This window comes from Apteryx rowi, unplaced genomic scaffold (genome assembly GCF_003343035.1).
Source record: "Apteryx rowi isolate R43461 unplaced genomic scaffold, aptRow1 scaffold_291, whole genome shotgun sequence".
Lineage (NCBI taxonomy): Eukaryota > Metazoa > Chordata > Aves > Apterygiformes > Apterygidae > Apteryx > Apteryx rowi.
In genome coordinates, this window is record NW_020449319.1 from 46588 (window position 1) to 72370 (window position 25783).

General features: G+C 38.5%; 2 protein-coding genes across 4 annotated transcripts in view; both read left to right on the forward strand.

Annotated features, from left to right (window-relative positions):
- The window catches only part of SYTL2 (synaptotagmin like 2), a 58538-nt gene extending 39665 nt beyond the window's left edge, over positions 1–18873 (forward strand). For all 3 annotated transcript variants that reach the window (XM_026069320.1, XM_026069321.1, XM_026069319.1), the window contains 11 exons: positions 2797–2898; positions 3962–4015; positions 6508–6602; positions 10388–10507; positions 11590–11759; positions 12401–12503; positions 12889–13059; positions 13349–13427; positions 15506–15605; positions 16357–16562; positions 17664–18873. In XM_026069320.1, the coding sequence (XP_025925105.1) occupies positions 2797–2898; positions 3962–4015; positions 6508–6602; positions 10388–10507; positions 11590–11759; positions 12401–12503; positions 12889–13059; positions 13349–13427; positions 15506–15605; positions 16357–16562; positions 17664–17809 (1346 nt within the window). In that variant the 3' untranslated portion in view covers positions 17810–18873. The remainder of the gene's footprint in view (positions 1–2796; positions 2899–3961; positions 4016–6507; positions 6603–10387; positions 10508–11589; positions 11760–12400; positions 12504–12888; positions 13060–13348; positions 13428–15505; positions 15606–16356; positions 16563–17663) is intronic.
- Positions 18874–23022: 4149 nt separating this feature from the next.
- On the forward strand, positions 23023–24835 carry LOC112967795 (coiled-coil domain-containing protein 89-like). The gene is given in 2 exon segments (XM_026069324.1): positions 23023–23074; positions 23077–24835. Coding segments are annotated over 2 exon segments (1065 nt in total). The 3' UTR covers positions 24090–24835.
- The last annotated feature ends 948 nt before the right edge of the window (positions 24836–25783 follow it).

Below are 25783 nucleotides of genomic sequence, written 5' to 3' on the forward strand. Positions count from 1 at the left end.
TGATGCAGAGTCACCTCAGGAAGTCAGTGAGACCATAGAAAGGTCAGTTGCTCCATCCAAAGCTGTATATGAAGTATTTAATATTAATTTGCAGAAGCTTCTGAAAGAGGTCTCTGAAATGCCAGCTCCTATGCTGAAAAATATGGATAAGAAAATGGAAGATAAAATACTGACTAGTCAATGTATGTGTGCTCCATACCATCAAGAGAGAGATCATCCTCAAGAAATAAAAGAAACAATCAAAAAAACTTTTGTTTCAACACACACAGACTTCAGTGAAGTCAGTAGTTCCCTAGAAAAGCTTCCTAAGGAAGCATCTGAATATTCATCTCCAATATCCAAAGAGTTACATGTACAAGGAAAGTTTCAGGATCCTATGTCTCCATCAAACAAGGATACTCTATCCATGACAATGCCACAGCCTTATTATAATGCTTTAAGTAACTATCATACAYGGATGAAAATAGGTATCAAGAGAGAAACTTTGGAACAAAATGGCAAAGCTTCATTAGCTGATCRGGTAGTAAATGAAGTTGAAGTTTCTGATCTCCCTAAAAGAAATGTTACACTTCATGAAAGGGAAAAGAGAAATACGGCTCCAACAGATGTTCCCCCCTTGGAAAGAGAGACCAAGACAATTACAATCAAGTCATTCAAGATGAATGAAAAAATAAAGACAGCTGAAAGCACATCATTGGTTGCTTCTGAAAATAATTCAGAATTAAAAGCACCATTGAAACTCAGAAGAGCAAGCACACCTCTTAAAGATGAGAGTAACTYCCCCCAGCCAGAAGCAGCACAACTCTGGCTAACATCTCGTCGTGACAATGAAGAGGAAGGTGACAGCTCAAGTTTGGGATCTGAGTTTTCAGATGAAAACTCTGATTCCCACCTTGGAACCAGAAGTTCAACTCGTGAGCATTTTGATTTCTAAAATTCATGGTGTTTGGTTGTTAAACATGACTGCAATTTTTCTAATGGCCAACTTGAAATAAGTATCACAGACTTCTAGTTCACATATTTCTTAATTGAATGCTTTGGATATTTCGGGTGGGGGATGGGAAGATCTAATTAAGTTTCTTAATTGGAAAGTTTTTTGATAAGCATGTACTGCATTGGGTAAGCTTTTTTTGCTTAGGGGAGTTTAGCAACATGAATCAACTGCATGTCTTCATGCTTTACCCTATTCTTCCTCCCCCATGACATGTCTTTCAATTTAGTAACATTGTACTGCTCATATATTGATATTTCTTTTAAACACCACCCCCCCCCAAATACAACCCAAAACAGTGACTGACTGAGCTCAATCTTTATTTAGTCTCTGAAGGTAAATGCCTATCAGTGAAATGGCCGGATACGAAGACRATACTAAATCTTTTGTTCCAGAGAGAACTCTGTGCTATTTTAATTTAGTATTGCTGYTTGTTGCATTAGAATATGGTTGTAAAGATGAAGTTCTGTTTTTATCAGGATTCTCATTATTTGGTTAAATGACAGCTCTAGTCCATGTATAGAGTGTGGCAGTCATTGAAGAGCTTAAGGTAGAGGAGATAGTTTCTCAGGAGCAGAATAAAAAGGCTAAATTGGGAATATTTTCCTTACATGGAGAAACTGAGAAATCTGTGAATTTTGAAGGGCCTGCTAACTAATTCTTCAACATTTTACGTAAGCGAGATGCCAATGGGAGTCAATGAGAACTCTGATCTGCATGACAGATGAGGAGGAATGAAACATTTTGTTTTAACCCAAAGTTACAGTGTTGCGGTCCGTAAGGCCTAGCTGGTTGGCTGGTGGGGGGAAAAGTAGGGTAGGGAGAAGAGAAAGTCTAAAAAAAGAATTTTGAAGGAGCTAGATCTGCCTTGATATTGCCCTTGGAGACAAATACATGCTAATTTCAGGAATCTGAATCTCTCCACAGCCGGCATTCTTATGGCTGTTATTCAAGTATTGAAATAAAAGGTGATTTTCACAGGGGAGAAAATAAAAGGACAAATTTGCACAGAGGAAAAACAAAACTATTAACTTTTTTTTAGTGCTGATTCATAACAAAATAGCTGCAGTCTGAGTTTATTCCATCTAGTTTTAAGGCACTTAGGTACCATATTGCCCTAAACCCCCTTATTACCGAGTACAGACAGAAGTACCTACAGGGGGCAAATCAGCCAGCCTGTATCTCTCCACAGATGGCTGAGAGAGTTTAGASCGAGCAGATTCTTAATGTAAGCATTTTAAGGCCTAAAGCTAGATGGGATTAATGTTGATTGAATGGCATRAGTCCAATTTTGGTTGTCCTGAATCCCTTTAGTGTATCATTTATACTACATGTTTGATCACAAATGTCTGATCACTTAAAATAYGTGTCTACATAAATGAACTGGTAATGAGAAGTTACCTGTTGCCATCATGGAAACAAACCCTTCACAAATATCGGACGCTAAACCTGGTCCCCATAAATTTTAAAATTAGTCCACTTTGCTTTGATTTCCGTTTTAAGTCATTTTAAGCTAAAACACTCAGGTATCTGTTTCAGTAGCTCCTTAAAAATACTTATTTTTGAAAGTCTGTATCATAGAAGCATAGGCTAATTTTTTGTTCCCATGTCTCTAATTTTGGAGTAACTGAACATAATACATCCCTCAGTCTATGTCACTGATTTATYTTCTATTTTCATTGAATGTTCACTATGTTTGCTAAAGGTCAAAATAGATTTCTGTGAGAAATCAGTTGTTTTTTTAGTGAGCTGTTTAAAATGGCATGTCTGTGTGTGCAGTGTTCACGTGTTTTGTCTCGTAACAGGTTCAGAAGAAGAATTAAACCCTGTTTTGATGGCTTTGAAAAGGAGTGCAGATAGGAAAATGCCTTCCAAAAGTCTAGAGGACATTCCATCAGCCACCTCAAGTGAGCACAAAGTTGTCTGTGTCTCCTATGACCCTCAGTTTGGCTTAAACATGTTCATGCTGTTCTTCCACACAGCTTTGCCAAATAGCATTGTAGTACCCTGACACCGAACCTTGGCAGGAAAATCACTTTCTGAATAAGCACACAAAGTACTTTAAAAGTGAAATCCATATTTTTGTCTTACTTTACTTCTCAATAAGCAGTATAGAGTTAGTACTGAAAAATGACTTATTTTCTCATACAGTTTTGTTTTCAGTTCTTCATTTTGAAACAACACTGGAAGCAGGAAAAAATGCATTATTTAATCACTGATGAACTATTTCTTGGATAGTGAGAAAGTCTTATATAGCAAAAGTATTGGCAAATACTCAAACCAGTAATGAGCAAGAACTGCCCTTCTCTCTAGGCTGCTTGCTTGGGTCAGATCAGTAGACAGTAGAAGTATGAAAAACTCTGCTTAGTTTATTAGAGTTTCACCTGTGTATTCTAGCAGTTAATGTAACCAAGCACATTAAGAGAATGCAGTGAGATAGGACTGTATTTAGAGCTAATTTTAGGCCTCCATCTGTAGCCCCCTAAGATTKTTGTTGTTGTTGTTCCTGTCTCCCTTTACCCTGCCCCTSAGTGGTTTTTTTTGTTTTTTTTTTTCCATGACTAATGGAGAAAACATAAACTGAATGTTTACTTATAAACTGAAATCTGGAGGTGTAGATTTTGAAAGGTGTTGGCTGTTGTGGACAAATTACTCCTCTAATACTACTTACGCTATTGCTTGCTTCTAACTAGTTCCTAGGTTTTAGGTATAGATGTACTAATATTGTTACAACAACACTGATAGAAACTGTGTCAATGATTACATAAGAGATCCCCTCTTGAAGGCAGACTTAACGTAGCCTACTAAGTAAAAAGCATTTCTTGAATTTAACCATGCCAGTGGCTCTGCTGGTTTTTGTTTGGGGGGGKTTTGCCCTCACTCCTACTAACTCTGTGGCTACCACTGCAATCCGCTTTATCATACTGAACAGCAAACTTTCTAACTATGTGTTACTTTTTTCCTGCACAGATAAAGGAAAAATAAATATTCCAAAGGAAGAATTAGCTCTTAGTGCTGAAGATGGTAAATATATTTTGTGTCTGCATGGAAGTTTATTCTTTTTTCAATGTCCTCTGTTTGCTGCTGAAAGATTTTTCCAAACTTAAGAATTGTGTTCTTCTTGTAGATTTGTTTAGCTTCAGCATGACTTAAATGCTTTTGTAGAATTTTGTTGTGTTATTTTATTCTTAAGTCGTATACTTATATTATGTTCTGCTATTCCTGTAGAAACTCTGTGCCATCTACTAGTGTACTATTTCAGTCTTTGATCATGTTGTCTATGAAAAGGCTAGTGCAGTCATTGAGAGCTTTGAACATTAGCTCATTGAAAGACTGAACCCATTTAAATGTTGAATTTGTCTGCTCATGTGTTGCATTACAAGGTGCAAGATGACTTTTGCTCACTTCAGAATACATCCGTTGAAAATGAACCTCTTCGAATCCCTCTCTCAATCCAGCAAAGTAGAATTACTTACTCTGAGCAATAGATGAGTCACTGGATCAGGTGCTGTTGATACCAGTGATCTCCTAATACATTACAGATGCCTTAGCGTTAAATTTTGTTGGTCACACTTTGCATTAGGTATGTGCATAAAGCCACTGATGTGCCTGTACCCTTTTAGGAATTCCAAATCTAAGCAAAGCAAAGCAAACCTGTTCCAAGAACATGTCAGGATGAACACACTGGAAAACCATCAAATAACTGAGTATGGTGAAAAATAAACACACAATTCTTTATTGCGTTGTTGCACTACCATTTTAAAAATGAGTTGTGCATAGTAGGATTTACTATCACCTTTTAGATGCTTCCAAGCATTTTGTGAGTTAGTGGTCTGTAGCATAATAGGATACACAGTGTCCAACATGCTAACAAGACTTACGTACCATATTTAACTTTGCTTTGAAATAGGGAACCAAGTGTCAGACCCTACTGAAAATATGCTGCATGTTCAATCTGGAATATGCAGTCACTTAGCTGAAAAGAGTGGCTTTTGGGGAGTCAAATTTATTGAGGGTGCAGTTTTGAAAAAACGGCCAACACAGTCAAACTGATAGCTGTGCAAACAGAATCAGGCAAGTTCTCTTGAAAATACCATTCACGTTTTTGATTCACTTAGCTTGTACACTTTTGTTCCCTTTGTTATGATCCAGCTCCTCAGGAGTGATGCAAAACAGAAAAATACAGGGTCTTGGGAAAGCTGAGACTTTCCACACATAAGATATATTGATGCTATTTATAACATTGCAAAGCTGTTTGTGCTACTGAGTAACTGTTGTCAATACTGCACTGAGCAGATCTGAAACCTGATCAGCATCAAGAGAGGAATGAAAATGCAGCAGGAAGTGAGTAATAGGATTCTTTCACCAGACAGTGGAGAGATTTCTCCACTGATATCTAAACTTACAAGTTAAAAATACATTTTTTTTTAATAATAACTAACAAGTTACACATCTAGACTAAATGCTTGCCAAATGGGAAACTGCATCTAACTGCATACTGACAGTAACTGATATGTCCAGGTGCCATTTGAGCTTCAATGCCAAAAACTTTGGGAGAGCTTAACTTACACCTTGCAAACAATCCCGTCAGGTGTGCCATGTTTAAATATATGCAATAGATGAGTACCATCAAGGGTGGCTGTTTGTTGCTAAATAATTGTCTGTCAGCAGATATTGAGTATTGGTGCATTTTGCAATGTGCATCCAGTGCAAATGCCTTTAATACGTGGAGTTTTAATGTATTGCTAACTATGAGTGGGCTTACAGCACAGAAAATTCTGAGAATTGTGGGTTTCCTGCAGACAGGATTTTTGCAAAGCTAGCTTGTGCGCTTAAGCTTTGTACAGTGAAATCAACAACGCAAAAAAGTTCAGTTGAGCTTTACAAAAGTTGAAGAGATCTGCTGCAAGATATTGCATCATCAATGGGATATGTGTTATCCAATTACCTAGGAATATTTTATTATATAACTACCTAGGAATATTTGGAACTTCCTTGTTCAGGTCTAAGCGCTGCTTCATTTACACAAATATTCCTATTGCCATTAATGAGGCTGAGTAAATAAGAGAGCAGTTGGCTTGTATACTAACTTTTTACCAAGAACCTTATGATGACTCTAATGTCAACAATGGTATGGTTAGTGTATGAGCACGCTCCTCCCTGTTCTAGGAAGAAAAGCTGGAAGGTAAACTGAAAATGTTTTGTTTTTTTTCATTGCGTTTGATCAGAATTTTCTTGCAGCACCTGGGTTTGTACATTATGTCAAGCAACGTGAACACTTCTTTTGCCAGACAAAGCACTGTGGCCAGTGTTATAGGAGATGTCAAACTAGACTGTCCTAGCAGTAGCTTCTGTGAGTCCGATGAAGAGAATCTTGCATCTAAGTTGTAAACTGGTTGTGCATGTGCATGTATTTCATCTGAAGCTGTTTGTTTCTAACCATTCCCTGCTATGGAATCTCACTCTTCTGATGCACAAACTTATTTTTGAAACTTTGAATTGCTGCTGCTCTTTAGTTTCCACAGTGCCTTCACAGCCCGATAAGCTGCTGTCGAATCCTGAAAAACTCAAAGGACTGAGCAAGTCAGTACCGTCATTCCTACAGGAAGAGGCAAGTTCCGTATTTGAAATAATGTAACTAAAGCTTTCATTTACAGTGGCATTATGCGTTTGCCAGATAGTACTTTTCAGGGTCTGCCATTCGGTTTCCTATTGGATACTGAGTTTGTAGTGCAACTAGCAGGAGGTGATCACAGGTAGCCTGTGGCTGATTCATCTTTCAGAAATTTTTAGTTCAGTAACCAGAGATTTATTCCTGCTCTACAGGTCTACACGTAGAGCATGTTTTATCTCAGAGGTTGAAGCATTTTTTTCAGAGCATACATTGCTTATGGTCTAAAATAAGCTTGTAAGACTATCTGTAATGGCACCATCTGGTGATCCTTCTCAGAAAGGTATTTGCTTGGTGTTCGGTTTAGGGATCTGGGTCCAGGTGCCAGGCTGTCTTTCTCTATGTAAGTACTCTTAGAATTTTCAACAACATACTGTGCCTTTTTAAGTTGCCTCAGCTTAGTCTGTATACTTTATTTAAAGGAGCATGGTGAGAGGTCTTGGAGATCTGAGTATGACCTCAGAGCTTATTCCCGATCTGACACTCAAGTTTGAGGGTGTTAAGCAATATGTACTGCCTAGTCTGTGACTCTGAACAGTCAGTGGATAGAGATGTGGAGGCTGTAAATGGACCAAGCACCAATCTCCTAACATGCTGGTCTAAAATTGATAGGCTGAATATATCTGTACAGATATTCTCCATTGGTCACAGGGAATGGGAAGCTCTAGAGAACAGAAAATACTGCAACACTGTTGAATTTAGATAACATGATAGGTTCCTCCATTTTTTCTTGTGCACCATGGTAAATGTATTGAATGTGAATTTGCGTGGCAGTTGTGCACACGAACCCCCCCTCTCCTGTCCTCCAAGCTGTCAGCAAAGCAAAGTTACAGATGCTGTCTTCCAGTGGTGGTTTAAACACCTGAGTCCTGTCGATGATGGATATGCATTAGCGGAAACAGGATTAGATGTGACACAGGAATTTGGGTCATAGATGCCACAAAAAAAATGTCTGTGCTATTAACCTGAGGAATGGTTACACTGCTTACCCCTGTCCTTATTGCTGTAACTGCAGTCAGCAGAAGCATCAACATTTTGGGTTGTTTCTCTAAAAACAAGTGGCAGAAAGGACTAAGGGTCGGTTTCAGGACGAGGCTCTGCCCTGCCTTCCCCTGCTCTCCCTCTGAAGGTTTGAAATATCCAAAATGCAATGATACAGCTTTGACTAATCTTACTTTAGTGCACAACTCAAGATCATTCAGTGTCTATGAATTACACCTCTTTAAATAAAGATTCTGTAAAATTACAGCATTCTAATGCCCTTTCTGGTGAGAACTACGCAAGGGAAACTTCTCTACGGCATTGAACCATGGACAAATCAAAAGATCAGTAGCTCAAAATGTTAGAGGTGGGATCCCAAGCAAGTTTGAAATGCGTAGCTGGGCATCTAAAAATAACCAGTTAAAGCTTCTGGAAGAAGCCAATTGAAAAAACTCTAATGTGAGTTCTGAAATGAAGCAGTCTGGCAAATACTGAAAAGACGATGGACTATACATAGTCAATCTGGTCACAGTAGAAACTGTTTTAGGATGGTCCCTTTTGATATTCTAAGAAATTGTCAGTACCCAAATCTGTTTATCCTGTCCCTCAAATTTGTCTTTAAAAATGTGATTAGTCTTAATATTGTCTTGTAATACATCCTCTGCTGTTAGCTTGATAACTCAAGACAGGCCATCTGGTTTGCATATTTTCTTTACTTGTCTTTTCATATTTATTTTTTAAATGAAATAAGAATATACTAGCACTAATTCTTAACTATTTTAAGATTTATTTTGAAGAAACTTTTAATACCCCACCAATAGGATAAATTGTGTTCTTTCTGAAGATTGCCATTCCCTAATATTTATAGAGATCCTAATGAAAATACTTTATGTTATAAGGCTTATTCACATATGCTGGTTCTGCCTTTGAGTTTATTATCACCTAAGTACCATCTGGTCAATAAGAAGCATGAAACTAATGAATAGATAACATAAGTCTGATAGAAATAACAAATAGAAATAAGCATTGTATACGCCTTGTAATCATGGTGGAATTAACTGTTGTTTCTATGTGTTGGTTCAGTTCTGAAATTATTTTTAAAATGGAGTATTCTTCTGATAATAAAATGCTTTCTAATTGAAAAAAAACAAATATAAAGAAAACAGTCTCTGTTACTGTGCCAATGTCTTATCCTTCTGCTCCAAGGAGATAACAGCCTAAAAAATTCAGGATTCTTTACTTGCAAATACTAACAAAACCCTTATTTAAAATTGTGAGTTAACTTGGAAAAAAAATTAGGGTCATAGTGCATTCTGGAGGCATGCCGTCACCTCGGTGCTTCATAACTCCATGTCTCTGAACTTCCAGCCGCTCCACAAACACACGACCTTTGACTGCTCCCATCCAAGGAGCAAGCTTTGCCGAGTAAATTAAGGACATAGCTGCAAGCAAGCAGAACTGGGTTCAGTCCTGACTCTGCTATGTGGACAGCAGCTAAAATGGTCTTAGACAAACCATATGTCCCTCCTGTAAAACAGGGATTAGGATTTCCTGCCCTGCAAAGTGCACGTGTAACAGGGCTAAATAAGAAAGCAAGGGATAAGCACAAAATCCTGTTCATCCACACTGCTTAACTGTTAATTCACTCCCTGGATTTATTTTGGATACTTCCAAATAGCACTCTCCAAGACAATTTTTCTCTCAAGGAGCCTTGACCTAGGCAGGGTAGATGTTAGTCAGCCCTCATCTTTGGCCTCAGGATTGGGGAACAATCCTGGTCTGCTTTTACTTAGCGTAGATGTAGCTATAGAAGCTAGGATCAATAAATGTTTATAAAGACTTATTCAAAATGCTTGTTAGACACGTTTGTTAGACACATGAAGAAATATAAATAAGAAATATAAATAAATATTCTTTTTTTTATGTGTGTAGAAAATATTGTTTACTAATTGCATCTGCTAGCAGAAGGTCTGYGACAGCTGCTCAAAACTGTATAAAAGGAGGGGGAAAGCCTTGTCATATGTTCACAGTTGGAATACGGGTGATAACAACTTGTGTAGGAAGATCCCAAAGCACACATGGAAGTTAAAGCAGCATTGTGTCTTTTGTACCGGGAAGACATGGAGACAGAATGAGGTTGTGAGCCCCTGATCTGATAATGACCAAGTAAATCAAAACTATAGTTTCCTGATTTTTTTTTTTTTTAAAGACAGGGCTCTGCTTGCTCTCTTGCAATGAACACATTTTCCAAAAGCCATTTATTGTATCCAATACAGAGTGCTTTTCTACTGTGCATGTTACCTCCCAACTTAACTGTCTTAAAGATTGAGACTTGAGAATTGATAGTATTCTCTGTATAGCAGAAAGGGACTGGTGAAAGATCTGAGCATTATCATTTGCAAAATTTTATTCATGGTGTAGTGAAGTTGAGTTTAAYTGACCCAATAAAATTAACTTTTTACTTTCCATTGCTATTTGAGATTAAAAAAAAGAGGCTAGTTGCATTACTGCTTTAAAAAAAGGCTTTCCATCTGAAAAATTCCCTTTCAACTTTTTTTTTTTTTTTAAGTGCATGAGCTTTTTAAGAACATAGTAATTACTAACGTTGCACTCCTAGGGGATTTAAATTCAGGTTTTTACTAAGTCCCAATCTGCGTTATTAAAATTCTGCTTTATATTTTTTTAAATGTTCCTTGTGACTCCATAGTGCCTACATAGACTTTCTTTCTGTGATGTTTTTGTAGAGTGATGACAGAGASACAGATACAGCATCAGAAAGGAGTTATTCCTTTGGCAGAATCAAGAAGAGTCCCAGCTCTCTAACCAATCTTAGCAGCTCTTCTGGCATGGCCTCCTTATCCTCTGTATGTAAACCAAAGCCTTGTTTTAATGGCACTTTGCTTACGCTAATCTCTTCAGCAGTGTTCCACCTGCTTTCTCTTTCTTTTTCTCTTTCTTTCCTTGGCATCTTTGTCTCCTTCCTTCCTTCCATCTGCCACGTGAACCCTTGCATGGAGTTCCTTTAAAAACAAAACAAAACAAAATGCCCAAAGCCACTTTTATGGTATATAAAGGGAACCAGTTGTTTCTACTTTTCTTTTTAAAGACTGATATTGTTACATTATTGATTCCTCTAAGGAGTATTGGATGGATCATATTTTGTGTTTACTATAGTCATATACTGGAGCCTGTTCAGGACTGTGCAGAGTACTCTCTAAAAACTAAACAGTTGGCTTTTACCCTAAGAGCTTACAGTTGTAGCTCAAAATGAGGGACACTGTACACAAAGCCAGTGTTAAGAAATGGAGCAAGAGAAAAAAGGATTAAGTGAAAGAAGGAGAGAGTACTGGTGTGGGATGGTGATTAAGCCAGTGACTGGTCAACCAGAAGTCATTAGTTTACGTGAGCTTTATGGGAAAAGAAAAATTTGGGGGAAGGATAATGAGATTAAAAAAAATTGTCCCTCCTCTTTTTCACTCCATCTAGGGTTTAATTTTCAAATATACTTTATTTAGGTACCTAATTCAGTYTCATAAAGACTTTATTCCTAATCTTTTTGTGTTATTTGCAGAAGGCCTGTTCCCTTCAAGTCTAGGCTCTGCTTTCTCTGAGGAAGATGAGCTGAAGAGATACTTAAAATATCTGATCACAGGCAGTCACCATTTCTGCTGCATCCTGTCATTTTACCTCTATCTTAATGTCATAAACACATTCGCATTTTTATAGCGAGTTTGGCCTAACATCTTTAAGACTTATAAATAATATTCTTTGTTAATCTGCTTGCCGAGAAGCTTGTATAATAGTCTCCCTTATGTTTCTTAATTAAATCTTAAAAGGACACAGCTGATTTCTTTACTGTCTGAATTCTGAGCAGTCTTCTACCTGATCTTGAAGTATCTGGCCAAATTCAAAACCTGGAAATTTTTCCTCCTCTTGTATGATACAGGTAAGCGGAAGTCTAATGAGCATCTACAGTGGAGATTTTGGCAATGTTGATGTGAAGGGGAACATTCAGTTTGCTATTGATTATGTAGAACAGCTGAACGAGCTCCACATTTTTATTTGCCAGTGTAAAGACTTGGCAGTGGCAGATGTTAAGCAACAGCGTTCAGACCCGTAAGTATAACTAGACTATATGTATTTTTCCTGATGAAAGTTTCTTTTAATATATAAATGAAGAAAAATGATTTTTTTTCAGTCACTACCACTTGTTGGATTAAACAACCAAATAAATGAATGAAGAGGCTATAACATGCTTTCCATGGTTGTTGTCCCCTCTGAAGTGAATATAAAATTGCATAACTGTAAATTACTGCATATAATAACTTTGAAAGCTCAAAAGCTTCATATTTTAAGAATATGAAACTCTACTCTTAGGTTTTAAATTTAACTTTCTAGATGGTAAATCCTGCTGTGATATGTGTCTAATAGAATAAGAGCCTATAAATGTTAAATCTAGGCATACTGTATTTAAACATTGTGCATTTGTATGGGTTGAGGAGACATTCCAATAGCTTCCCCCTGGCAGAGAAAGGTTACGCCCCACTTTGGAAAAATAAGCACTATTTTTATAACTTTTAAACCACTGTTTTTCCATTTCTTAAATGGCACAAACTGAACAACATAATGACTAGTTAAATGGATTTAGTTTACTTTATAAGACCATTGTATTTTATTTTTCACTGACTTGTGTATTTTAGATGGGGAAGTTGGAAGGGTATTTTCTTAATTTTTTTACCAGCCTGTTTAAATTTTAGGTATGTAAAGACTTACCTGCTTCCAGAAAAATACAAGCTGGGCAAACGGAAGACCTCCGTGAAAAAGAAAACTTTCAATCCAGTCTATAATGAAATACTGCGGGTATTTATCAAACTGTTACTAGACAAAAACCCAGGTGATATGCATGAAATATTAGGAACTTGAACTTTTCAGTGCAAGTCCAGATGCTGCATTGCTCCATAAAAGTACCTATTTCCTTCCACCGATAGTCAACTATATAGCGTGCTCTGGATATGACATGGAAACCTTGACTGTTCTATAATTCTTACAAACAAACCCAAGTATGAACTTAAAATGTTTGAAATAAAGATTAAAACATAAAAAGGGTTTTGTTTTRAAATGAAGAAATGATTATAGTTGTATAAATCCAGGCATGTTTTCTCCAATCTTATCACTTTCAGACATGGCTTTGATGAAGCTCTCACTTGTTTCAACGTTTTTTTCTTTCCTTTCTCCCTCCTGGCAGTACAAAATCGAGAAGGCTGTCCTAAAGAAGCAAAGGCTCAATATCTCTGTCTGGCACAACGATACCTTTGGGAGGAATAGTTTCCTTGGTGAAGTGGAGCTAGATTTAGGAACCTGGGACTGGAATGAAAAAACAAACAAGCAGATCAACTGGTTTCCGCTTAAGCCAAGGGTAGGTTACTAAGGTTGAGTTGTTTGGTTTGTATTTTTCACTGTGTAAGTGCAAGACCAAGTGATTGTTTATTCAGGCCTTGCGTTCTGTGGTTGCAGGTTTTTCAAGTAGGGAAAATGTCCTGTAAACTGAGGCAAGATTGAAGGATAAGGAAACAAGAAATAATTTCTCTTATAGAAGTCAAGCTTGTTTCTGTGGGAAAACTTGGCACAGTAAACTCTGAGTGTGAGCTGCAAGGTTTGGGGCTGGTGATTTTCTTTTATTTATTCGTTTATTTTTATTATTGCAGGCTTCAACAATGGCTCTTGAAGTAGAAAACAGGGCGGAGATGAAACTAGCCCTCCAGTATGTCCCACGGCCTGTTGGAGGTATGCATTACTTCTTTGTTTGGGCTTGTCAACCCTTTGGGGGATTTTGTTTTTTTCTTAAAAAAAAACAAAACAAACAAACAAACCCCCCCCCCAAAACCTTTTAGCGTTTTTCAACAAATTCAGTCATATTTTTTAATATAAAAGCATAAAATCATCTTGAGGGCTAAGTCAATCTAGTCATTAATTCACTTTAGGATCCAAGGCCATTTTGTTGCTTTTATTGTTATTACAGAAGAAACTACCAGGTTGTTATGATCTATTAGGTTTGTAATCCAGTCTGTATATGTAATAAAGTTCTGTTTTCTCAATAATTACTTTACTGGTTATAAATTGTCAGGCAGGTGCTGTTATTTGCTAAATACACAATGACAAGACACTAAAGTCAAGGAATATAAGATGGGGAAATAGCCATAACCACCCAGAATGTAGCAGTTCACAGCAGTACAATCTGTGTGTTTATTCTTGTCTGGCAACTGATAACTGTCTGCTCTGACAATGAAGCCAGATCAGGTCYGACCAGTCAGTCAATAAGTATCAATTATATTAAGAATGCAGAAGAGCTTGTTTGAAAATGTAAGAGCCAATGAAAGCTGGCATCACATAAACTGGAAACAAGCTGATCTCTTCACCTAGGAGACTTGGAAAGAGAAGACCAGTGGCTTGCATTTGTTTACTTGTAACAGAAGAGAAGTCATTATAGGAATACTGACATAGTGTGGTCTTGCAGTACTTTGGGATGAAGATTGCAGCTTCAAGGGTAAAGAAATGAATGCTGGATTAAGATGTGAGATAATGAGAGTCTAGGCTGAACATCACCTCTGCAAATGGATGACAGGAACGGCTCCATCATGGAGATGACCTTTAAAAGCAATTTGTAAGGCTTAATCAGAACCAGGATGTTTTAGAGAATGGTCAGAATTTAAAATGATGAACAAGTTACAGCTCTGAGTGACAGATAGATGATATTGTCTACAAAATGAATAACAGAAGATTTGAAGGCAAAACTACTAAAGCGCTGAAGACTAGGAGACATTCAAGATAAGCGAAGCTTTTTAACCTGAATGAGATACAGATTGAAGAGGTACACCGTAAGCCATGCAAACAGGAATTTGTGGTTTTAGATCATATATCCAAAGATGCAGGACAAGAAGAGATGGACATCAAGGACAAACCCTGTGGGACTCTCACTGTTGGAGAAGGGAGAGGATTAAGGAGGACTTTTCAAATGACCTAGTGAAGAAGCTGTAGCAAAGGGAGGAGTGGGTGGGATCACAGAGTCCTAGGAGGACAGGATTTCAGAGAATTTTCTGAAAGGCAGATATGCTATCTGATTTCTATCTATTCAGGTGGATGAAGACAGTGTCTGGTTCCAATATTAGTAGAAAAATCTCATTAGAGAACTTGGTAAAGGGGTCTTGAGGTGGTGAGAGCAGAAACAAGACCTTTTCTTTCTTTCTAAAGTAGGGTAGAGGGTGAATTTAGCATCAAGTTGAATGAGGACCTTCAGACATCTGTGGTAATCACCCTGATAAGCTTCTGGAGAAATGAGTACTTAAAGTACTTAGAAAGGCAAGTTGTGGCAAAAATGACTTTTGAAGATGAGAAAAGCTCAAAAGTACTTACATTGAGGAGAAAGCCAAAGAAAAGGAAGTGAAAGTTTAAGAGTGTTTTTATTTTATTTTTCCCCCCACTTCATGTTTGTGAAGGGAAGAAAGCACTACAAAGAACAAATACTACTTCATTCAGTTTTAAATAAACATAATACAGTGTAGTTGCAGAAGTATTTGTGACAGAAAGGGTAGAACACCCCATCCAGCTGGAAACAGAGGGGATGTGTTCTATTCTTGCTTTGTCAAACATTGCTATTGTGCTTTCTCCAAAATAAGTTTGGAAAGGCATGCTCTCAATTTTCATGATAAATATTTTTCCCAAGTTTGAAAGATTTCTTATTTAGGAGTTTTATTCTCCATTTCCTTTGCCTCTCATTCACTGTGCAGATAGTTTTTACCAAATACTGTATTGGGAGGAAGTATTCAGTACTGCTGTATATTTGCTGTATATTTTTTCTATTTAAGGAAAGAAGATTCCATCCACCGGTGAGGTCCACATCTGGGTGAAGGAATGCCATGACCTTCCTCTTCAGAAGGGCAACAGGATCAACTCTTTTATTAAGTGGTAATAACTGTGGTTAAAATCATAACGTGGTGGCCTAATAATGCTTTCTAATCCTCCCTTCATTTTTTTTTAATTTAAATTAAAGAACACCTAATTACTTTATATTCTGTATTTCTATTTTATTTCAAGTCCTGCAGGACTTAAAACTTCAATACGCTAAGGATATACCACCCATTATAATGTACTGGGAGAATTTCTTTCATAGTCCTTACACTTTCATTTTGTTTCTTCAGCTGCTTAGTGGAATGGCTAGTCAAAATTAAGTCAGATCTTATATCTGCTTTTAGCTGCATTTAAATGAAAAAGGTTGTTGCGAGAGTATGGTTTAGCTTAGCAAATCACAGGAGGAGACAGAAATGAGAAGCACAGTTGTATTTCTTCTGCCTGCCTTTCCATAAACACATTGAAATGGAAAGAGAGAAGAGTAGCAAGATGGTTGGGAAATCTCTGGCAGCAACAAAAATGTTTCAGCATCACTGTTGATGATCCAACAAATAAGCTCACTTGTCTCCTCCCCACCTGACTTCCTTTCCGTTGTTTGAAGCACGTGGGTGGACACATCCTGCCAGTACTTCTTGGAAGCGACTGAGAAGGCAACCTTTGGCTTATCTCCATGATGCTAAAGCATCTTATTTTTAGTCACATTATGACTTGCAAAGAAGAGTGTTAATCAGTAGCTTTCTTCTATTCAGTGTGTTTAATGCAGTCTGTGCTGACCAAGTGTAAACTGACAATGCTTTCTCTTCTGAAGTACCATTCTTCCAGATACTAGCAGGAAAAGTCGCCAGAAAACAAGAACAGTGGCAAAAACTACAAACCCAGTATTCAACCACACCATGGTCTATGATGGCTTTAGACCAGAAGACTTGAAAGAAGCCTGTGTAGAACTCACGGTCTGGGATCACAACAAACTAGCCAACCACTTTTTGGGAGGTCTCAGGATAGGCCTTGGAACAGGTACTGGCCTCTTGATAGATTAATCCTTTCTTTACAAAATATAGTCTTTGTTTCCTTTCCATTTCTTCTCTTTTTGCAAAGATCACTGAACAGCCTTGTGGCTATTTATTTGCTAAAGAGTTTCGTTAATTTATCTATTCCTCAGCACAGATCCTGTAATGTAAATAGAAGAAGTATTATGATGGTTAGGGATGACTGACAAGTTAGAAGAAATCTTAGAAATAAACCTGTGTTTGTCCATTCATAGTACCTGGCACTGTCTGAAGCACAGAGTAAGTGATATCTGCACCTAAAATCTTGATAACCTCTTACAAATTTACACATGCAAAACAGGATACATGGTGTAGAGATAATACTGGGTGGACATACAAGGACAGATAGAGAATGCACGATAAGATTTGGAGATATTGAAAAGGAATAGAGGAAAGATGAAAAATACTACTACTATAAATGGAAACAAGCTTTTAGCATAAAAGGCAGTATAAGAAGGTGGGTAGATGGAAAAGTTGTATGTGTTCTCAATCATTATATTTTGTCCCTTTCATTGCCCTCTTTGGTCTGGGAGAGGGATGTGTTTGGAGTCTTTTCAAGCAAATGCAAGAAAAAAAGAGACTTTTCCCAAAGGAACTTCTTGCATGGTTCATTAGCATAACCTAAAATAAAAAATAGGGGAGGAAGTCTCAGACTGAAATTTAAGTAGCCAAGCTTGTATTTCAGTACCAAAATCAGTGGCCTATTTTATTTTTAATTCCTCTCAAATATTAAGTCCCTGTATGTTGTTCCATCTATGCAAAAGATAAGCATCTGACTGAAGCCCAACCCCCTGTATTTGGTACCCTGTCTTACCTTTTTTCTTGGGCTTGTGACAAAATAAGACAAATAGTAACACACACACACACACAAAAAAGGAAAAAGATGATGATGTTTCTGTGCAAAATTGTCATTAATTACATTTGACAGAAGTTGTTGAAGTGTAAAAATATAGAATTGGATCTTGAAAGTACTAGTTTTTTTTTAGAAGGGGGCAGATTTGATTATCTGCTCTCAACTTTGAAGCATATTAAGTGATTCATTTTTCCCTTAAAACTGACATTTTTCTAGGCAAAAGCTATGGAACTACAGTAGATTGGATGGATTCTACTTCAGCTGAAACTGCCCTGTGGGAGAAGATGATGAACTCGCCAAACACATGGATAGAAGATACGCTACCTCTCAGGATGCTCATGGTTGCAAAATTGACAAAATAAAGTGCCTTTTTAATTGCTAGTGCCAAAAAGAAACCTTGGGAATAAAATTAAAGGGAGGGGGGAGAAACCTGGAAGAGGAACACAGTAGCTCTTTTGATGGTGTCTTTTCTCTTGCTCTTCTGTTTTGTGCTATCAAATGTCACTCATATTTCAAATTAAACTGCTGCCTGCAGATTATTATGTAAATTTAGGGAGTTCTTTTATTTTTTTTATTCACTGAAAATGAATTCAAGTAAGAATTCACTTACAGAATTCAGTGATAGAGGTAGCTGTGATGTTTGGATGCTTGTATTGCCTAAATGAAGTGTTTCTGATTCCTTGATCTAAATTGCCAGCAAAAAAGGAAGGGCAACTCTTTCTGCACATCAGTAGGATTGTTTGTGAGGTGTTATTAATCAGATAGCAAAAGACTGGGGTTTGTTTCATGCTCACTAGTGTGAGTACGCAGCTGAATCCTCTTTAATGCTATGTCAGATCTCTCCAGCATGAATTCTGAGCATGCAGATTTCATTAAAAAAAAATATATATATATATCTGTAGTTTTACATTTCTAGGTTGTGAAAGTACCTTCCATGATGAACAAAACATTCTATGAAGTGGTACTGTTGATGTTCTGTTCTGCAAGGTGCAGAGGACTGTTAATTCCAATGAAGAATCAGGGTCATAAAGAGTCTGCTTATATATGTATTAATCACCTTGCTAGTATAGTAACCTTACTCTTAAATGCTCAAGGCATTGAGGTCAAATTTTTTGTTCAAATGCTACTCTAAAGCATCTAAAATTGCCAGTTTTAATGATGACAAACATGTTGGCTATTTATTTTGTAAAGCATATTCATTCATCTGTACCTGTATCTTTGGCTTGTTTTTTTTTTTTGCAAAAAGTAATTTATCTGTACTTTAGCGCCACCGTTAGGAGATAGCTTTGTAGCATATGAAATAGGACTGGAATTTGTCACCTGTAGAAACGCATGCCAGTAACGAAAGCTAAATGCATAAAATACAAAATGTATTACATTGTTTTGGATTTTTTTGTTTTTTAATAAAAGCAGTCTATTAAAACTACATAGGAATTCAATGTTTAATTAAAACTCAAAGTATTTTCTATTAGCAATTCAGTACAGAATATAAAAAAATGCAGAAGAAAAACACTTTTCAAAATAAATGCACATTTATTTGCTGCAACTGCATAGGTCTAGAAGCTGGTAAAATTCAGCATTTCCTTAGAGCAGAGAGGAAAAGGGGGCAGTTCACCTCCAACTCAGTTGCTGAACTTAATTATACAAAAGTAAATATATAGACTACTTGATATTATACACCATAGTGGGGGGGAAAAAGGAACAGTGCTATTCAACCTACTGGGGGACCCACTTTCTCTCTGATCAACAGTCTGTGGGAATTACAAATGCCCAAAGTAGGTGTTAGTCTCAATCTCTTCCTGCTTCAGGTGTTTTGGATGAGATTGGCAGCTGGTACAGATGCCACTTTACCTTTACTTTTCCAAAAGCACCACCCTTTCAGGGATGGCTATTTAAGAATACAGAAGCCATGTAATTGTTGCATCATTTAAGTAAAGATGTATTTTGTTATGAAGTGTAGTATGCGCGTTGTTCTCTATTCATAGAAAAATAACGATTTGTGTGTATCTAAGAGACACCTAGTTTGTTTGTATTCGCTACCTACATGAATTCATCTTCACCTGGGAAAAGTACTTTGCTGTGAGCATGACCTACAGTTTAATAGGTAAATAAGTGTTTGCTTCTTTGTTCTTCCTCCTGTGAAATTTAAATACATAGCTCTGTCTTAAAATAGCTTTGGGACTTTAGAGTTGGGACAGGGTCTTGAGGCTCTTAGAGTTGCAGACAAATATGTCATGTAGTCTGCTGTGTTCTATACTTACAAAATTCTGGTAGTTAAACATTTAACTGCCATAAAAATAAAATGTCTAGTTTATGACAATGCCAATCTTGTATTTTGGTCAAACAGAACGTATTCTGTCTCGCTTCTCTTGAACCATCCTAGAAACCAACCAAGCTGCTTACTACTACAATAAATATATCAAAACTTAATTTAAATTTTGAAAAGCTACCTGAACATAAGCTTTACTTGTGCACCTGTAATTAGTAAGATGACTAAGTAATGACGCAGCAGCATTATGTAGTCATCCAGATAACCAAGACACTGAACCAAATAACCCAAACAGGCCCTCTAGTACAAAAACTCAGTCTCTCCTCAAACTTGTTTAACAGCTGTTTACAGGATGTGCAGAAAATAGAGGCTATTTTAGGCCAACACACAAGGATAGTCATCACCAGAAACAAACATGAGCCTCCCTTATACTACTTCCAAATCTGCAGGGGGTCAGCAGAGGTAGTCACAGCAGTATCGTTGGGAAGTATGCTAGCACTTAACAATAATGCTATATATTTTAAAACTATATTATTATTGTTAGCCTTCAATAGAGTCTGTATCAAGCTACAGATCTTTAAGATCTTTAGCAGATCTTTAGCAGCTGTGCTTATCATCTTTTTACTGTTTTACGGTGTATTGTAATACACCAGAAAAGTCAAAGCTGTCCTGGTGAGAGGAACTTCAGTGTAAGGGAGGGTTACAAACAAAGCTGCATCATCAGTGGAAAGTGTATTTTTAACTATAAAGCAGAAAAACTAAAATTCTACCTCCTGCTAAAGGATATTATATTGATTTATTAAAAAGCAATTGAAGACAATCATTGGATCTAACTGTGTAAACCAGCAGGAAGTTTGCATTGAAAATACCCAACTAAAATGATTGAAAACGTACATTTAAAAATATTTATTTATTTATTTATTTATTGACATTCCTCTGAACATGGCTCATGTAATAAATACAGTTTTCCATCAACTTCATAATCATTCCTAACTACAGGAGGATGCTCCAGATTGATAACACTTGCTCTGATAGAGAAATGCAAGTTTGTGCAGTTGACCAAGACCAAGTTTTAGGAAACTGGTCTCTTTGCATTCTCTCTTACTCTGCAGTCAACAGGAAAGGCTTTAGAGTCATCCATAACCAAAACTCTGACGTCATGTAGTTAAGATGTAGCTGATGCTCACTAAAGTACAGTTTGATAAATTAATAGCTCTGCTCTGATTCCAGTTCACCTTTATGAAAAAGCAGCAATACCTGTAGAATGTCATTATATGCATTCATCCTTGCTCAAAAAAATCAATGGGAGAAACACAACCCTTCCCCCCTTTGCTCATTCACGGCTCACCTTCCATGCTGCGTATCTGAAAAATCCCCATGTCTTTCTCTACCTGCCATTTCTGCAAGTAGGCCTACAAACCTTAGTGGGCTTGGCGACCCACATCGCTCCCATTTTACTCATTTTGAAAGATCTGGTACTGTGCCCTCTTTGGAAAGTGATATGAAGCAAACAAGACAGGAGTCAGCAAAACCTGAACCTGACTTTTCCCTCCAGCTGCGTTTGCTTTTCCCTTCCCCATTACATCTGCCAGATTTTTCAATAATCACCGAATAAAGTTGTAAATTCTTTAGGGCAAGAGCTGGGTCTTTGCTTTTAGCCTGTGGATGTTCAGCATGTTCTGAGATGGCTGTAGCCTGCCATTATGATTTCCTCTGCCACACGGTGCAGGCCGAGAGAGGGGAGATCGTTGTATTTCTGGAAATCCTGTTCCTTTTACAGAACCTAGGTTACTCTGAGGGTGTTCGCATCATTTGTTTGCTAAAAAACACTCCTAGTTATTTCTGTCAGTGTTCTGGGATTGGCCCAGCTCCAGCTGGACCTTTTCCAAGCAGGGCAGTTGAAGGCACCAGCTCTGGAGTGACTGGAGTCATATCACCATGGAGACAAAAACCCCACAGCAGGAGTAGCAACAAACAGAGAAAAGAAAACACTTGGTAAGAAAACTTTTTTTCTCCTCTTAATTCCTTCTCTTTGTCATGTTTCCACTAGACAGCCTAAACTTTTGGATCCCTTTCTCTCTTCTCCATTTTTCTGAATACTTTGGCAGGAGCCAAAGAAAGTAGGAGCAGCAGCAGGGCAGTGCGGGAAGGCACATCTAGAAGTAGTATCCCCACTGAAGGTCACCACTATGCGGTTCTGCATCTGTAGACTGGCTCCTTGCATTATACACTCTGTGCTTCACAGGCTTTGCCCTAGCTTGAATTCATTTCTGCTCTACAGTATTTTTCATCTTTCCTCTACTCCTTTCTTTAAGCTGGCTCTGTCATATATCCCATTCTACCTCCAGTTAAAACCCAGGACGTTTACAAAAGCTAGTTATCAGCATACTATTTTACATGCTGCCTATTTCTAGGCCTGTGTCTGAATGAAAAAAATGGAGATCAGTTTTAGACTAACTTTTCATACCTCTGGGTAACATGCAGCATTATTAGGCACCAGTACTGATTTTGGTGCTACCATAATATAAATATTTACCCTATCTTCCAGATGAGAAAACAGACTTAAAATTATGTGCCTAAAATAAACCAGCAAATCACTGCCAAAACTCAAATTATGAACTGTTTCTCCAAGCACCAAGTCTTTATATCACAACGCATTCAATAATTATTAGCATTGTGTAGATCTCTTTTAATCATAAATCTCTAAGGACAAGGCAAGGCTATTCAGTTATTTTAGATGAGAAATATAACACATTGTTAAAAACTTGTAAATCAGTTAGAAGACCCATCTAACCCTCACTGTTTTACTTGCTTTTATAATACTAGATCTATAGGAGGAAAGAAGGGCAGAGGAAGAGGAGTGCTTAAGGAATTATTTACTGCTTCATCACTTACTGGCTTTTTACCTAAATATAATAGTACTTCTTGTAGCTACAACAGCAGTGCATTGAGAAGGAATAATTAAAAAAGCCAGTCACCAGCAAATGAATAGGCTTGCATAAATACTAAGCCTATTTGCTTTGCTTTTGCATCACTGCGTCCGGCATCCTTCTCTTCAGTCTGCCCAACTCTGAATGCGCGTGAAGCTGGTGGCTCTGCCTGCAGGGGCCAGGGCTGGTTGCAGACTGCTGCTGGCTTCAGAACGCCCCGGTCTCCACAGGTGATAAAACAACATTCCGGAGAAACTCCGCCCATCTGGTGGAGTGCGGTGGGCCACAAACAAGAACTGCTGGGGACAGCTAAGATACGCTGAATGTCAATGGTCAGTATAAACTTTTCTTCATCTTTGTGAGAGGCAGTTGGTCCATGGCTGAAGGTAAGAGAGACCCTGGGAGGGCTGGTCCCACAAATGATCCAGAGACAGAGACATGGAAGACCTGAATAAGGGCCTGTGGAAATTCTGTGGGGTCCCTGAAGAGGAGAAGAGTGAGAAGGCTGCGCTACGCTCACGCATAGAAGAACAGTATCACCTTATCTGCATACTGAAGAGAAGAGCAGACGATGCACACAAACGCTGCAAAGGCCTGGAGCAGCTCAGCAAGAAGCTGGAGGAACTGAGGACTGAGGACGCTGCGAAACTGAAAGCCCAGACCCAGCGGATTCAGTGTTTGGAGGAGCGTTTCATGGACCTGGCTGGCAACCATGAAAAAATGATCCGCTTCAAGGATGAACATAAGAAACAGAATATGCAACTGCGGGAGGAGAATAAGCGCCTGACGCAAGAGAATGAAACTCTCTTCAGCCAGACTGTGAGGGAGAAGGAAGCTGAAGTGCTCCAGCTCACTTCCCAGGCAAGAGAGCTCTCTCAGCAGTTAGATTCCTTGCGGGAGAAATGTGCTTACGAGATTCACAGAGCCCAGGAGCGAGAAAAGGAGATGCTAGAAGCTCAGACCCAACAAGCAAGCGCTTACGCCAGGGAAGTTGATTCATTAAAAAAACAGCTGCAATGCCTACAGGAGAAGCACCAGCAAGCTGTTGCACAGGTAAATCAGGAAGAAAGTCAGCAGAGGGCTCAGGGCAGTGAGCTGGAGGTGAAGTTGGAGAGGGTGTATCAGGAGAAGGAAGAACTCTTGAAGCTGGCCGTGGAGAGGGGCAAAGCTCTGCAAGAGAAACAGCAGGAAATTCAGCAGCTGGGGAAGAAGCTGGAGACTGCAGAAAAAGCCAGGCAGCTAGCAGAAGAGCGCTGCGTGAAAGAGGCAGCAGCAGCAGCAGGCGGTGATCTGAGGGTCCAAGAGCTCCGACAGCAGCTAGAAAGCAGCAAACAGGCATACAGCGAACTCTGGCTGCAGTTTGATGCTTACAAAAAACACAGTCAGGACTTACTGACTAAAGAAAGAGAGCTGAATGTCAAACTCCGTCATTTTATTGCATAACTTCAACTTTCTCCTCTGTTCTGCTCTGTCAGCAGATGCCTCTATCGTAACATACCACTGCTTTTTATTCCTCTTCCCTGGGACAATCTTCTAACAGATTTGTGTCTATGTACTCAACAAGCTTAAATCCTTCCATAAGGGACTGTCTGTAACCTCATTTTTTTTATAGTTTTACACAAGTAAGATTGCTACACTGTTAAATCTGAACAGGGCTTGCTGAACTAGTCAAACAGTGTGAGAGAAAGGATTAGTGTGAAAAATCTACAAATACGAGTTTGATTTGTTTTAGTTGGTCCCAACCTCTGCTGTATCATAGATTTTCAGTTTTTACTGTCAAAGATGCATTACTTTCCAAGACAAACAAAAGAACAAAAGCTCAGATCCTTAGTCTCTGTGTCTGATTCTCCCTTGAAGTTCAAAAGAGACTGGGCAATTAACTGGTATCTTTGAGGCTCTAAGAAATTCCACCTTGAAACACCTATGGCATAAATAGTTGTGATTTAGCAACTTGCAGTTAATACAAAAAAAGGGAATAAAGAATTAAAACAGGTCAAAACAATAAAATCATACAATTAATTACCCAATGCTCAGATGGATTTTATCTATAGTTTTTCTAGTTGTCTTATAGATGTCTACAGTTGTCTTAGTCTCATTTAAAATTATAGCAGTATTTATATCCCTGTTCTGTTCAAAAGAAAGCGACAGGTCTTTTGGGTTATTTTGATGGTTTTYGAAACAGGTTTAGGTTCTAGACATTCTGCCAGTTTACTTACTTACTAGAGCACTAGGTGTTTTCTGTAGAGAAAATAGCAGTAATGCACAAGATTGAAGGGTGTTGGTCTGGCAATTTTGACAAAAATCTTTCCCTTTCTTGTCAGCACGGGGGGATGGAGAAGCTTCCTACTCTCTCCTGCATCTCCCCCAGCCAGGCAGGAGGTCTTTGGCTGCTGAGTTTCAACTGCTGCTCTTACAGCTGCTCCCCAGACTAAGTCTACCAAAAAAAAAAAAAGTGACAGCCCGAATGGTATCCCACATCTAGGCTGTTTTCAGCAGCCGTAAGAGTTCTCCACGTTTTTAACATGGATGCATAGCTTGGGGTAACTCAACATTTTAGCTAGTTGTGTGGTTACCTGTCGGTCTTAAGCATCTACAAAACAGCTGTGCTGCGTCAAGCGAAACCTCTGCTGGACCCAATACAAGGAGTGGCCAAAATCAATGCCCAGGGGATCTCCCAGCTCACGACCATTTTCATCTGAAGCACTTACTGAACCAGATACAGTTCCTAAGTAAGCAGTAGCTATCAACAGATTTCTATTAACTTCTCCACACTGTCCCTCGGCCCACACAAACCCATGTTAAGACGTTGCAGCGCTCAACTCCCGGCCGCGTGAAGAACCACGGCCTTTTGTTTTGCTCCTGGCTCCTACACGCGTCATTTAACACCCATTTAACGGAAGGCACGCACCTATTTTTCAAAAAAAATTTTTTTTTTTTTTTTTGGTGGACATGCCCGCGATGCAGGCGGGATAACGAGATCCATTAACCTCCGCGCAGACGGCATAAACAGCGTAGAAAGGCGCTGGAGAGCGGGGAGAAAACGACGCGGCAGCAGGTGCGTGTGAGAGGCGCCCCYTCCCCCCCCAACGGTCCCCTCAGCCGCCGCCGGCAGCGCCGCCGCTTTCCCGCGCGCGGGC